General features: G+C 32.6%; 1 protein-coding gene across 1 annotated transcript in view; it reads left to right on the forward strand.

Annotated features, from left to right (window-relative positions):
- Positions 1-14,035, forward strand: part of LOC113513536 (protein Wnt-1-like) — a 97,811-nt gene that overhangs the window by 71,310 nt on the left and 12,466 nt on the right. The window contains exon 2 of the mRNA XM_031911253.2: positions 13,802-13,949. Coding sequence (XP_031767113.2) covers positions 13,802-13,949 — 148 coding nt within the window. The remainder of the gene's footprint in view (positions 1-13,801; positions 13,950-14,035) is intronic.

Consider the following 14,035-nt stretch of genomic DNA (forward strand, 5'->3'; position numbering starts at 1 on the left):
CGTAACTATGATGAAATCTAATATATGTATTATAACATTTTTGAATCATGAAATATGATATTTTAGAATCAGTCAGGACAAATAATTCAGATTCTTTTCGACGATGTCAGATAAATTGACCTCATTATAGTTGGAAACAAAAATGTCGTAAATTATTTGACATTTTTGCAGTTGTACCAGCTAATAAAATTTTATTAGAGAGTATTACAGCAACGTGACTAGTAATAAAGTTTGAATATTATTTATACGAGACGATTTATTCTGTGTATGAAATAAAAATAAGGCAAACGCAGTGTAGGATGAATACTACTAAGAGCGAACATCTGAAATAACTAGGTTGTAGTTAGTGGATGCAGATACTTTATCGATTGATCATTAGTTATTTATTCAAAAAACAAAGTACATTTTGTTTTTATAGTACAAGAAAGCATTAAATTAAATTGAACATTAGAAGTATTCAAGCAATAGTAATAAATATTTTTTACAATTAGCAATATCAAGTAAAATAAACAAATAAAAACAAAGTAAAAATAAAATCTCTAGTAATGGTCATGACTCTATTTTGTTATGACTTCGTTTCACCCTATTTACTTGTATAACGTTATTAAATATCAAAAACGAGCGAAGTCCGGGCTGTTGTCTAGTTTGCAATAAACGGTATATTTTGCAAGGTCAACATATTGACCAAATGATTATTTAGTAGAGGAACGATACTATAAATCTATTGTCACGTCACTCTTGACTTTTATTGCAATGTATTCACTCTGATTGAGTGGGTTCATTAACCGTGATCAATTAGGTATGATGATAGTTGAATAGTTACAATAAAAATGTTCTATCTATATATGACTAGTATATATAGATTTATTAGGGTAAACGGTAGCATTATTGTCTATTCAAATAATGTTTGATCGTGAACACATAAAAAGTGAAAATTACTGAATTCACCATTACCATACCATCTTATCAGAGGGAGACTTTGTACAAAAGTCGATTGCTTGGGTACCTCTCTCCTATTCGTGTTTCAACCGTGAAGTAGTTGTGTTTGCATGGCTGTGTTTCGGTTTGAAGGGTGGGATATGGCGTAAATTTACTGGGTACAGTGGAATAACACTTGAGTCCTCAGGAATGGCAACGCATGAGTATATTGTTTCGCCCATGATACCCATGGGCGAAATAGTATACTCTGTTATGTTCATGGTATTGCTCATTTCTATAGGCGACGGTTACCACTTTCCATCAGGTGGGCCGTCAGCTTGTTTGCCGTTTTAAGTTGTATAAAAAAAAAAACCATCTGATTTATTTCATGTAAATACACTGACAAGTATTCTGAATGGAGAATATTAAATGAATTATATGTTTATAATTTACTAAATAACTAAAATATAATCGCAGAGACACACTTGCTTTTCTCGCTTTCTTGGACAAGTCCAAGTTTTTTTTTTATAACACAGGGGGCAAACGAATATGCGGCTCACCTGGTGGCAAGTGACTACCGCCGTCCATGATCACCCACAATACACCACCACCCACAATACACCACCACCCACAATATACCACAACGGCATTGCAGGTGTGCTGCCGGCCTTTTAAAAAGGAATATGCTATTTTCTTGAAGGTTATGTTTTCGTATCGGTTCAGAAATACCGCTGCTGGAAGTTGATTCCAAAGAGTGGTTGTGTGTGGACGAAAGTGCTTTGAAAAACGTACGGTGGAGAACCGCCACTCGTCCAGATGGTTGGGATGAAATTTTAGTTTATGGCGGGTTGTAGTGTCGGACGGAAGAGAGCGAGAATCAATGACAATCCTCGTTATATTTTTTACTAGATCATAAACTATAAGAATCTGAAATTCTGCCCATTAGGAATAAATTATGTTTAATTGAATTGAATATAAAAATGAGGTTTAAACGTTTTGAAGCACATTTCGTAAACAATTATATCTTTCTCCATACTAAGTAGGTACTATGCTATATTTAAAAATGCATAACAATTGGTAGAGCATTTAAGGCATCTAGAAAGTGTCTATAGACATTAAAATACGCTGTGATGCTCCTGATAGCATTCATGTGTCGCTATACCTGAAAACTATAGTGTTATGCGTCTATACTGTACTTGTTAGCCACCTCAGTGGTATAAAAAAATACTCTTTTCATTGCCAGTAATTTTAGATAAATTGGCATTGGTAATTATATTGATTACTGATAAGTTATCACTCCACAAAAAACAGCATTTTATATTTTTAACACAGAACCATTGTGGGTGTAAATCCTATAGATTTAAAAAAAAGAATTAACAAAATTAGTTCGAAATTAGTATAAATATTAAACACACAAAAACTACAGATGATTCGAGAATCTCCTTCTTTTGAGGTTATAAAACATGGTCGTAGGTTATATTCGCCTGTTGTGGGGAAACTTGTACCCAGCTGGAGCTAAGGTAAGGTATGTTTAAATTAGGAAGTTTGTTTATAATTTGGAATTTCTAAATATTATGATAGAAATTTGGGTTGCTTTACGTGATAGAATCCGAAACAAGGATATCCGCAGAAGAACAAAACTAAGCGACATAGCTTGAAGCAAACTGAAGTGGCAATGGGCTGGTCACATAGCTTGAAGAATCTACAATCGATGGGGAAGAAAGGTTCTTTAGTGGCGACCCCGCACGGCTAAATGCATTGTAGGGAGTCAGTGGATGCAGGTGGCTCAGAATTGTTCTTTACGGCAATCTATGGGGGATGCTTATGTCCAGCAGTGGACGGGTAATGGCTGAAATGATGATGATGATACAAATTTTAATGCGGAAACTGTCATTCATACTTAGACATTTTTTTTACACTAGTACGTACAATGTGTACCCGTGCAAAGCCAGAGTGTGTCGTTAGTTAATTATAACAAAGTTTTAGTTTAGAATCGCTACAATAAATAATGGCGCACATGCATCGTACGTTGTATCTCGGCTTCTCAAACCCACGCCTATGGAGTTTAGTAATAAAGCTAAATTATAGCTTTTAATATGTTATTACCGCTAATTCTGTCAATAATTAAGGTGCGTGAACTTTCTATGAACAGGTGAGCGTGTGTGAATCTACAGTATTAACTGTAATGGGTACTGGAAACCGTAACTCTAAGAATAATTCTTTATTTTGTCGAAACCATTTAAAAGATTTTACAATACTATCAACAGTTGAGGTACTTATATGTAGGTCTATATATATATATATATATATATATATATATATATATATATATATATATATATATATATATATATATATATATATATATATATATATATATATATATGTATTTATCTATAGTCTGGTACTAACTATATAGCTAATAAAAAACTAATAATTTAATATTTATCGTATTATTGTATTATTTTGCACCATATATGTTATGCTTTATACACACACCCTATAGACGGTTTCTCCTTTTGGGTTTTCAATGTTAATTGGAAGAAATTCCTTAAAGGGATAAGTCCGCCTGTGTGCATTTTTGTTATAATTTAATATACACTAAGCGAATAGCATATGAATAAATAAAAAAAAAAAAATCATCATTTTGTCTATGCTAAAAGTTACTGGTTACAGTTTTGAAATTGAACAGCATGTTTAAAGAAGTACAGTCGTTAATTTTGAAATGACTTGTTTATCATTCCTTGCTATATGAAAAATTTTTTTTAACTAATTAATATTTTTAATTTAGCAATTTCAATTTTGCTGTAAAAATATTAATCAGTTGAAAACTGTTCATATGTTACTTATTTAATTGAGACTAAGTTTCAGTCACATGGTGTCTGATAATGCCACATTATACCAATATTGCAGTTTCGATCCCACGATACAGAATTTCATGATACAGATATTTATAGTATTAGTAGGATGTTATCGTCTAGTTACGTATTAAAACGCCATCTATCATACGGTAGCGACATTAAACCGACAACGTTTGATACTGTCGTTTTAGTGACCGTAAAACTTATTTTCACGATTTAGGGCTTAGCTTTTATCAATAAAGAGTTTATTGGCGACTACTTTACGACCTATATAATATGGGTTTCGTTGATAAAGTCCATAGACAGTGTAGTGTATAGGGCGTAAAGTGGATTTTGAGGCAACTTTCTCTAATCTATTTCTAAAATTATAATTTTACCTCGATAGTTTAATGCATTTTATTTTTTATTTAACTTAAAACACTCGTGAGAATAGGTCAAATTATATTATTAATAATATAAATGTAAAATTATGTAAAGATGTTTAGATGTTACTCAACATGCTTATATGGATGAAGGGATTTTAATATTGTTTGGTACACGAATAAGTTTTTTTTTTTTAATGGACGATAACGAAATATTAACCCCACCTGCGCTATCGGTATACGTTGGCGGGGCACTAGTGAGGAATTCCACTAGAATTAACGACGATAGTTTCCAGGAGGAACCACGTGGAGGTTGAGGGTGTATTGCTAGTAATAGGGAAACTAGATCCCCATTACTAACAATCCCTTTCTTCGCACACGAATAGGTTATGTGCTAACTTAACCCACACACATACACACACACACTCACATGTACACTTTTTCCTGTCCTGACCTTTCCTTTCATGTCCTAACTTTATACAAGGAATTTAAGTAAATTTTCATAGCTAAACTAAATGAATTTTGTTCTGTGAAGCACTTTCATTATAAAATTAATATGGAGTAAATTTTTCCGATTGTTAAAATACTTATCAAAATCGGTTCAAACCCAATTTCAAAATTGCTAAACATACAAAAATAGATACAAACGAATCGAGAATTTCCTTCATTTGAAAATTGTTTAAAAATTCATAGGTTATAAACACGTCGACAGGGTTCCACCTGTGACTCATAGCTACCGTGACGAATGCTAACACCATGATACGAGGGTGTTTTGATGAGAACTGTTTTATGCGTAATTTGATTGCTATTCGCGTTTATAAATATTTAATCGAATTGTTACCCTGCAATATCGAGGTTTCGTTACAAGATTGTATTTTAGTTAATAAATATGCTTGTCAGTTTGTATGAACATACTGAGTAATGAAATGTGAAAGTAGTCTGTTTGAATCTGAGTATTCTTTGTTTCTATCTAGGCCAATAGGAAATAGTCGTGACATTCATTTATAATCGTACTTAAATCCTTTGATTTTGTGCATGGATCATCATACAAAACAATACTTTATTATTTTTAATATACTTTATTATATAATACCAATTCAAATTATCTTTATTCTAATAGATTTGTTTAAAAGTACTTTTAAATCGTAATTTTTTTAATGTACTGAAGGGTTCGTAAAGTTGTTATCTGTTGAGAAAAACTCGCATGAAACTAAATATGTAGTTACTTTCTTGAATCTTTGTTAACATATATATATATATACATAACATATATATATATATATATATATATATCTAAAATTCCATCGTCATTAAAAGCCTGTGCATGATCGACTAACAGCATGCACGTTTGTTATTTTAGCTAGGTAATTTAAGATTTTAATTCCCAAGAATCTTTATTGTTTGCTTTTTTACTTCAAGCAGATAGTCGTCGGTCTATTTTACGAAAGTTGGAAAAATATCATCAAGCATCATCTTTAGATAATTAAGTTATTGCAATACCATGATAACACAATCTTTATTATAATATTTTGGTGAAATCCATATACTTTTACCATATTAAACAACATACCTTGCTACGCAACTTCCGTCTCTATTGCGTTCATAATACGGTTCCAAGCACTTGAAAGACTGCAGGTGCATATTGTAAGGCATGTGACACAATGGCGTTTCGTCAGCGGACGCGAGTCAACAGTTGGCTTCCTGCCGTGATAACGGTATTCAGGTTAATTACCGGCGACTGCAACTAACATCGGGATAAGCCAATGTTTTGGGAAATTATTCTACTTTTAGATTATATTAATTATTTTTTTAACACTAACAAACCGCTTCGGCTTATTTAAAATAAAGTATATCCAGCATGTTAATCACCGATAATGTACTTTTTACAGATAAAAGATTTTTAAATAATTTTATAAATAAGTATTTTATTTAATTTAAACAAATAATATAATCTTTACTCTTTATATTATTGGTCTAGCCTAGTTTAATTTCGTGAAATTTGTATCTAGATATGCGGCAGCGTGTCCGGCCAAGTTTTTTAATTCACATCATCGAAGTTGCCGGTTGCAGGTAGAAATGTTATAATAAAAATGTTTATTGCATAAGAAATGTACTTCTTAACAAGCAACAAATTTTAATTAAGGTTAAATAATATTTTGTATTAAATTTTTATAAACCTGTATTTACATTAATTAATACAGGTTTAATATGACACAAACATTCAAGATTGAAAAAACATCATCGTCATTACAGAAGAAAAAAATTAGAGACAAAATCTCAAGGAACAAATTTTTGTACATTAAATACAGAAGCATGCCATTTGAAATTTTGTAACGTTATTACTAGACTGTATTAACAGTTTCAAATAATCGTAAATAAACAAAAAATATTTTTATTCAAATAAATTTAACTATAAGGATTTTAAAATTAATATTTTTTTTTATAATTATACCGTTCGTATCGTACTGTATCATAAAAAGTTACCAGTTCTAAAATTTAAATATAACGAAAAAAGAAATACCAGCTACTGATATTGTTTCTAATTGTCAGACATTGTTACAAATTTGCTGATAGAAAAAAAATATTGAATCAGGAATCAGCAATAAAAGTCCCGTGTAGACATATCAAAAACCCGCAAACGGTTTGTGAAAAAATTTCCTAAGTTCGGTTTGTTAAGACGAGGGTACGGTAGAGTACTTACAGCATCTATTCACAAGGCAGTGGAATGCATAAGGCACACTGTGACTAAATATGCAATTCAGCGCGCCTTTTATGATGACTCGACGCGTGAAATCGCCTGTACCTGTAGTTTGCCGATTGTTCTGTTGGCTAAAGCTTCCTTATTATTAGCAAATTTATGATCATATTATATTTTCTCTTCAATAGAGGTAGTTTGAATGTGTATGTATTTTTTATTTAATTTAATATCTAAAATTGTATTCATACACTGAACTGGATGCTTATAAAAAATTCTGTAATAAAAAACATTGAGTTTAAACACTATAATATATAGTTTATACACTAATATTATAAAGAGAAAAAAATTGTTTTTGTGTGAATATATGTGTATATATACTCGTATATATATTATCCCGTACAAAAAAAGGGTAGAAATTATTTTTATTTATTGTATAAATATTTTTTTTCATATTTTTTGGGGAAATATTTACTTTTACTAGTAGAATATTTCAACTTACTTTACAAGACTGAAATTATGAAGAATTTCTTCTCACCCTTTATATTAGTACATTCAGTGCGTAGATATGTAAATTAAGTATTGAAAATTTCACTTAGCAATCAACAAAGTATTTACATAGAAGTATCAATTACCGCATCCATAAGGCAAACAAATCCGTCCGCTGATAAGGCGGCCCTTAACAACCATGTCAATATTGACTCGAGATTTTTGAGTAATTGCCCTGCCTCAAATAGTCGCCGGACCGCTCGTGTGTAAATGGCTTTACCGAGTTATTCTAAGGCTTAACGGAATGTTTGGAAAGCTGATATTTATAAATAATATTCATTATCTATATTTATTTTTCCGTATGAAGGAACAACGTACCTAATTATTCAGTATGTCATCATAATAAAGAGAACAAATAAAGCGTAGCGATAAATTGTTGCATGGGCATTTGTTGGTGTAAAGCAGGTGAGAGTAAGAGAAGATTTTTAAAAATTCATTCCAAAGGCGAAATAAAAAGGGGATAATTGTGGGTACCTAATCGTTTTTTAATTAATAGTTTTTACGGCTTTGAATACTTGTCTTTTGGAGTCTACCTTCAATTATATTTTATATAAAGAATATTTTGTATTATTTAATGATACTTAGGCATATTTCTATATTTTTGTATTCAATAAATAGGTAGTATTAAGTATAAGGCGAACATATAAAACGACCGGAAATGACGCCAATATCGCTGAATAGGATACTAAGTAGTTATGCTGGCAACACTATTAGTCATGTGGGAAACTAGATTGCTTTAAACACGCAACACTTGAGTTTATAGAGTTCTTATTTATACTCGTATATTTAATTACTGACTGTACCAATCTTATAATTATAATAAATTTTGTTATATAACTATATATAGACAAAAAAATTTGCTCCGCAAAAAAAAATACATACACACTGATGAACGACCAGAATTTATATATACATAACAATATCCTATTAATATAATAAATACGAAAGTTTGTATTTGCAACGATGGATGGATGCATGTTTGTTACTCTTTCACGCAGAAACTGCTGAACAGATTTGGATAAAATTTAGTGCAATAGATTGTATTGTATATTTGTTTATGTACTCTAAATATTAATAGTTGTAGTACTTCAGCTACCCGCTAACAACATGTTTTCTAACTGCATTGGGTTGACTGGAAGAGATCTCTCTCAGAGATAAGTCCACTCTTGCTTACAATATTTATAAATGCATTAACAATGTAATTTACAAGTGTAATAAAAAATATAATATATATTTTTTTAGTACATATGATGAATATATATTAAATACACGAAGATATAATGATTCAAATATTTGGCTCGATGAAAATATTTGGACTTAAACCGTGGAATAGAATGTCTATATAGTAGGAGTGAGTAATATAGAGCAATATCTGTATCAGTATTTTAGTTACAATATCTGTATACTGTTCCAATAACAAATTTGTTGAAAGTCTGTTGTCCAAAAAACTATATTGAATAACAGGCTTTTAACATATTCGAAAATATATTAAAAGTCCTATGTTAAAAAAAAAGTTTGGTATTCTAACATGTCTAACAGGGGGAAAGGGATTGTTAGTGATGGAGACCGAGAATCCTATTGCTGGTAATATACCCAACCAGGTCGGCCTCCTCGCGGTTCCCCCTGGAAACTATCATGGTTAATTCCTGGTGAATTCATCATGATGGGCTAACTGGCCTGTTTTCATTCTCATCTATCACCCTTCACTGGTGCTCCGCCAGCGTATCCCGTTAGCGCAGGCGGGGTTACCATTCCATTTTCACCCATCAAAAAAAAACATGTCTAACAAGGACGTTCCAAGTTAGTACGGAAGTCTAAAATATTTTGTTGTTTTCGATTCATTTTTCTTTGAGAATTATCTATATCTTTAAATGATAAAAAATTTGGTTCAATTTTTATCTACATAACAATATTTGAAATAAAAACGACAAACTTGTTACAAATTTTATTTTGATAAATCTATTCTGAAACTAGCACATGATCTGTTTCAAAGAACTAAAGTGCGGCGGCAAATAAATAGATTTGAGATGAGCCGACCAACATCATGTCAAAACCAAAGTCAAAACACTATACAACAATTTTATTTAAAAAATAAACAAGTTGATATGACGTAAAGGTTATTAAGAAGGGTGGCCATAAGACTCGTCAAATTCCGGACAACGTGTTAAAAATTAATTTTGAAAGATTTAAAATTTATTACGTTTCTATTGACAAAATAAGTTATTTACGTAAATGGTATGGCAACTCAATTTTCGGTTGTGACACGACTATTCTGAACTGAACAGGATGTGGGTTTCACGTGTTGGCATCTCATTTTGAAGACCAGGTAATCGATGTGATTGTGTGTTGTTTTACGACTAACATAGCACGGTGGTAGGCGGGGGGAAAGGGATTGTTAGTAATAGAGACTAAGAATCCCATTGCTAGCAATATACTCAACCAGGTCGACCTCCTCGCAGTTCTCCCTGGAAACTATCATGGTTAATTCCTGATGAATTCATCATGATGAGCTAACTGACCTGTTTTCATTCTCATCTATCACCCTTCACTGGTGCTCCGCCAGCGTATCCCGTTAGCGCGCGTTACCGCACCATTTTCACCCATCAAAAAAAAAAAAAGAACGGTGGTAGGCAGTTTTTGATAATTGTAGTACCGTGTTCCATTCTCGAATTGGTAAATTACTTCAGTTTTGAAGTTTCCGAGTTGCTCCAATAGATATTGTGGACGCAAGCGGGGTATCATTTATTAAACTCTTAAAAAGGAACTATTGTGGAAGATTATCTGGAATTATTATATGAAACATCATGCAGCTTAGCTTACGTAAATAAGAATAATAAGTATATGTGGTCCGTTTCTGTATGTGTCCAAATTTTTAAAAATGTTTAGCCATTTAAGCGTAATTAATTAACAAATATCCCTAAATTTTTACAAACTTCTACATTTATAATATTAGTAGAATTAATCTCAACTGCTATTTTATGACGGATTGTCTTTTTCTTAAATATTTTAGTAACTGATTTTGACTCTAAAAGACGCAATTGTTAAATAACCTAGCTACATCAAATGGCCATAAATATATTTTTTCAGATTTCTCTAAATCATTTAGACTGATAGAATAGTGACGGTCACGTACAGAAATTACAAATATGAAAAATTTCAAGGGACTGACGTTCAATTCACTAATTCATGTAATAATTATTTAAAATATCCTGTGTAATTCTTAAATTGTGGTTCACTTCGCATTAAAGGAACTAAGATTTACGTCAGTTTAAATGATGATGGATATTGTAAACGTTTATTATAAGCAATAACGGATAATCGATTGTATACATCTATTTACGATTTTGCATACGGATATGTAACGCATCAAGTAAACCTAGTGAATGTTTGACACAATCATCTTTCAGTAAAATATTTATTATGTAATTATTTGTAACTGTGTACTTTTGATCAGATTTATAATGTGTTGATGTATAACTATTTATGAAGAAATAATTATGTACAGTCACATGCAATATATTTTTTTTAATTTTTTATACAACTTAGAATGGCAAACAAACTGATGGCCCATATAATAGAAAGTGGTAACCGTCGCCTATAGACATGAGCAGTACCGTGGACATAACAATACACACACATACTGTTTCGCCCATGATACCCCCCATGCGTTGCCATTCCTGAGGATTGAGGTGTTATTCCTCTGTACCCTGTAAATTCACGCCATATCCCACCCTTCAAACTGAAACACAGTTATGCAAACACAACTGCTTCACGGTTAAAACACGAATGGGACAGATGTACCCAAGCAATCGACTTTTGTACAAAGTCTCCCTCTTCCTTTTTTAAATACACAGTTCTGAACAATTCTTGATAAATTTTTATGCAATCCGTAGGGTTATGAACCCTATAAAATAAATAAGAAATGTTGTTTTTTTTTATTCAATTTAGTAACGATTAAATTGTTTTTAGGAGCAAAGGAGGAGGATTTTAAATAATTACAGAGACATTTCTGATGTATCCGAAGACGAATTAACTACGAAATGCTTATAGTAGTTAATGTTTAGACTATGATATTACGTTGCTAGACAAAAAGATCTCCCCACATTTCATTTCACCTTTTTGCATACTTTCCTAGTTATTGTACATTTGTTTTCGAAATGTACTCAAAATTGATACTGTCATTTGCGAAGTATAATTTGTAGCTGTTATTTAGGTTGATTAATATATTAAGGTATAGGAATGTTTATAGAATTTGTATAATAAAATATTGAAATAGAACAATTTCGGCTTAATCTCAACTTTTCTTAATAAAGATAGAAATTATTCTACAGCTTACTCCTCCCAAAATGAGTACTTAAGCAAATGACATTGTGAAGACAGGATTATTGTTAAAGTGGGGCAAACAACGCTAATTTGCTTGTTTTGTAATCCGTCCTTAGTTGAAGCACGGGGAACGAGTTGTGTAATAAAATAACAATGTTAAATATCGTGCTTTCAAATGAAGTGCCCTTTAGAACAATGCTGTACTAAGGTAATTAACGGTAGAGACGTCCGTTCCGTACAAGGTTCTCCACTCAAATGAGAAAATGCCACTCGAAAACAAAACTCGCTATTACCTACCCTTAGCTTTTGTTCCATTTTTGAAAAAATATTCTCTATTCAATGCGGCCAATGAGAACAAGCGCGGTACAGTACGTTGATTGGCCGACGACCTGAGTGCAAGTGGAAATAAAAAGTGCTTGGGTAAATGAGGAGTTCTGTCCCTTTCTGGCGCGCTGCGTTTGTATATGTTTGTTTTGCTCGGTTTTTCGTTTTAATTGCAAGCACGAGAGGATGTGTAAAGGGTTGCGGGACCTTGAGTGTTGCACGTGGAGGAGGCTGTGGCATCGGGGAAGCGCATTCATCTTGTTTAAATGGGGAAGGGATCCTGTTTACATGGTGGTCGATGAGGGCTATGTTTTCGAAATTCTCAATTGCATTATATTATTTTGGGATGCTGCATAATTCATATTGATTTGTGAGTTGTTATTTTATCAGATGTGGATTTTTATAATGTTAGTGTTGTTGATATTCATAAGATTTAAAGTCTAGGAATTTATGATTCTATATAATACTATTGAGTTTTTAAGATTTTTAATAATTTATACAGAAATAAAAAAAAATCCTACATGATAATGTGTTTCTTCCACGCGAAATTTAAGTTTTAGTGATATTGATTAATTCCCGGCATAGCATGGGCCACCTCTCTGCACGTCAAGCGTGGCAACCACTGGCAAAACAATCCTTATGAGGGAGGCCTTAGTTCAACAGTAGACAGTTAACGGCTGATGTGATGACGATGCTGTGATAATACTGATAGTACTTAAAGAAAAATAAAAAAAAGAAATTTTATCACAATTATGAATCTTTGTTTCTTAATAATGTTTGCCTTTATCGAAGACATTTAAAATGTTTTCTCCTAACTCAGATTTCGACTAACAAATAAACAAAAATCATTTTGTTGTCTAAGTACGGTTAGCGTAAACTATTAAGTTTTGACGTTCTCTGCACGAAGAGGAGGGGATCATTAGTAATGGAGACTAGAGGCCCCACTGACAATAACGTAGATCCGCTCTGGAAATTATTACATCATATTTGAATACCTCATAATGGTTTTTTTTATGGGCGATAATGGAATGGTATCACCATCGGCGCTATCGGTATACACTATCGGTATACCCATGAAGGATGATAGGTGAGGATGAAGCAGGTCAGTTAGTCCATCGTGAAGAATCTAACAAGAATTGTTCACGATGGTTTCCAGGGGGAATCACGTAGAGGTCGACTTAATAGGGCATATTGTTAGCAATGGGGTTGTCAAATTCCATTGCTAATAATCCCTTTCCCCCTCATAATGGGTTAATTTTAAAAAGATGATAATGGAATGGTAATCCCGCCTGCGTCAACGGTATACGCTACGAGACATTAGTGAGGGATGATAGGTGAAAATAAAAAACAGGTGAGTTGGTCCGTCGGGATGAATGCACCAGGAATTCAGTACGATGGTTTCCAGGGGGACGACATGGATGTCGACCTGATAGGCCACATTGCTAGAAATAGGACTGGTAGTCTGCATAACTAACAATCCCTTCCCACCAAGGGGCTAATTAATCTGACTTTGTCCTGATCTATCACACTTCACGTGTATAATCGATGGGGGTCGCCAGCGCAAAATAATAGTAGAAGCGGAGTGATCATCCATTAACCAATTTTACTGAGAATTTTACAGAAACTTTTTGTAGTTTAAAGTTGCAAACAAACTTACAAATATATAGATATATTTATGTTAATTTAATTGGATTACTGTCGTAGCTGATCTTTCTATAATTTTCGAATTCTGTCACGCTCTCGACATAATTGTTTTTTTTTTCTTTCAGGAATTTAGCAGCCGTCCGGCAACAGTCCCCGCACGGCAACACATCGTTAGATACGGTCATGCCGCTGCACAAAGACAACTGTCACAGACTAGAGTATCTGGTGGAGCGACAGAAACAGCTGTGTTTGCTCTCCGACAAAATGATACAGGTCAGTGATATTTGTGGCTACAAATTGCAATCGTACTATTTTTTTTTATGCAATTTAGAATGGAAAATAAGCTCATGGTCCACCTG

Source organism: Galleria mellonella, unplaced genomic scaffold (genome assembly GCF_026898425.1).
Source record: "Galleria mellonella isolate WM207_F2 unplaced genomic scaffold, CSIRO_AGI_GalMel_v1 utg264, whole genome shotgun sequence".
Taxonomy (NCBI): domain Eukaryota; kingdom Metazoa; phylum Arthropoda; class Insecta; order Lepidoptera; family Pyralidae; genus Galleria; species Galleria mellonella.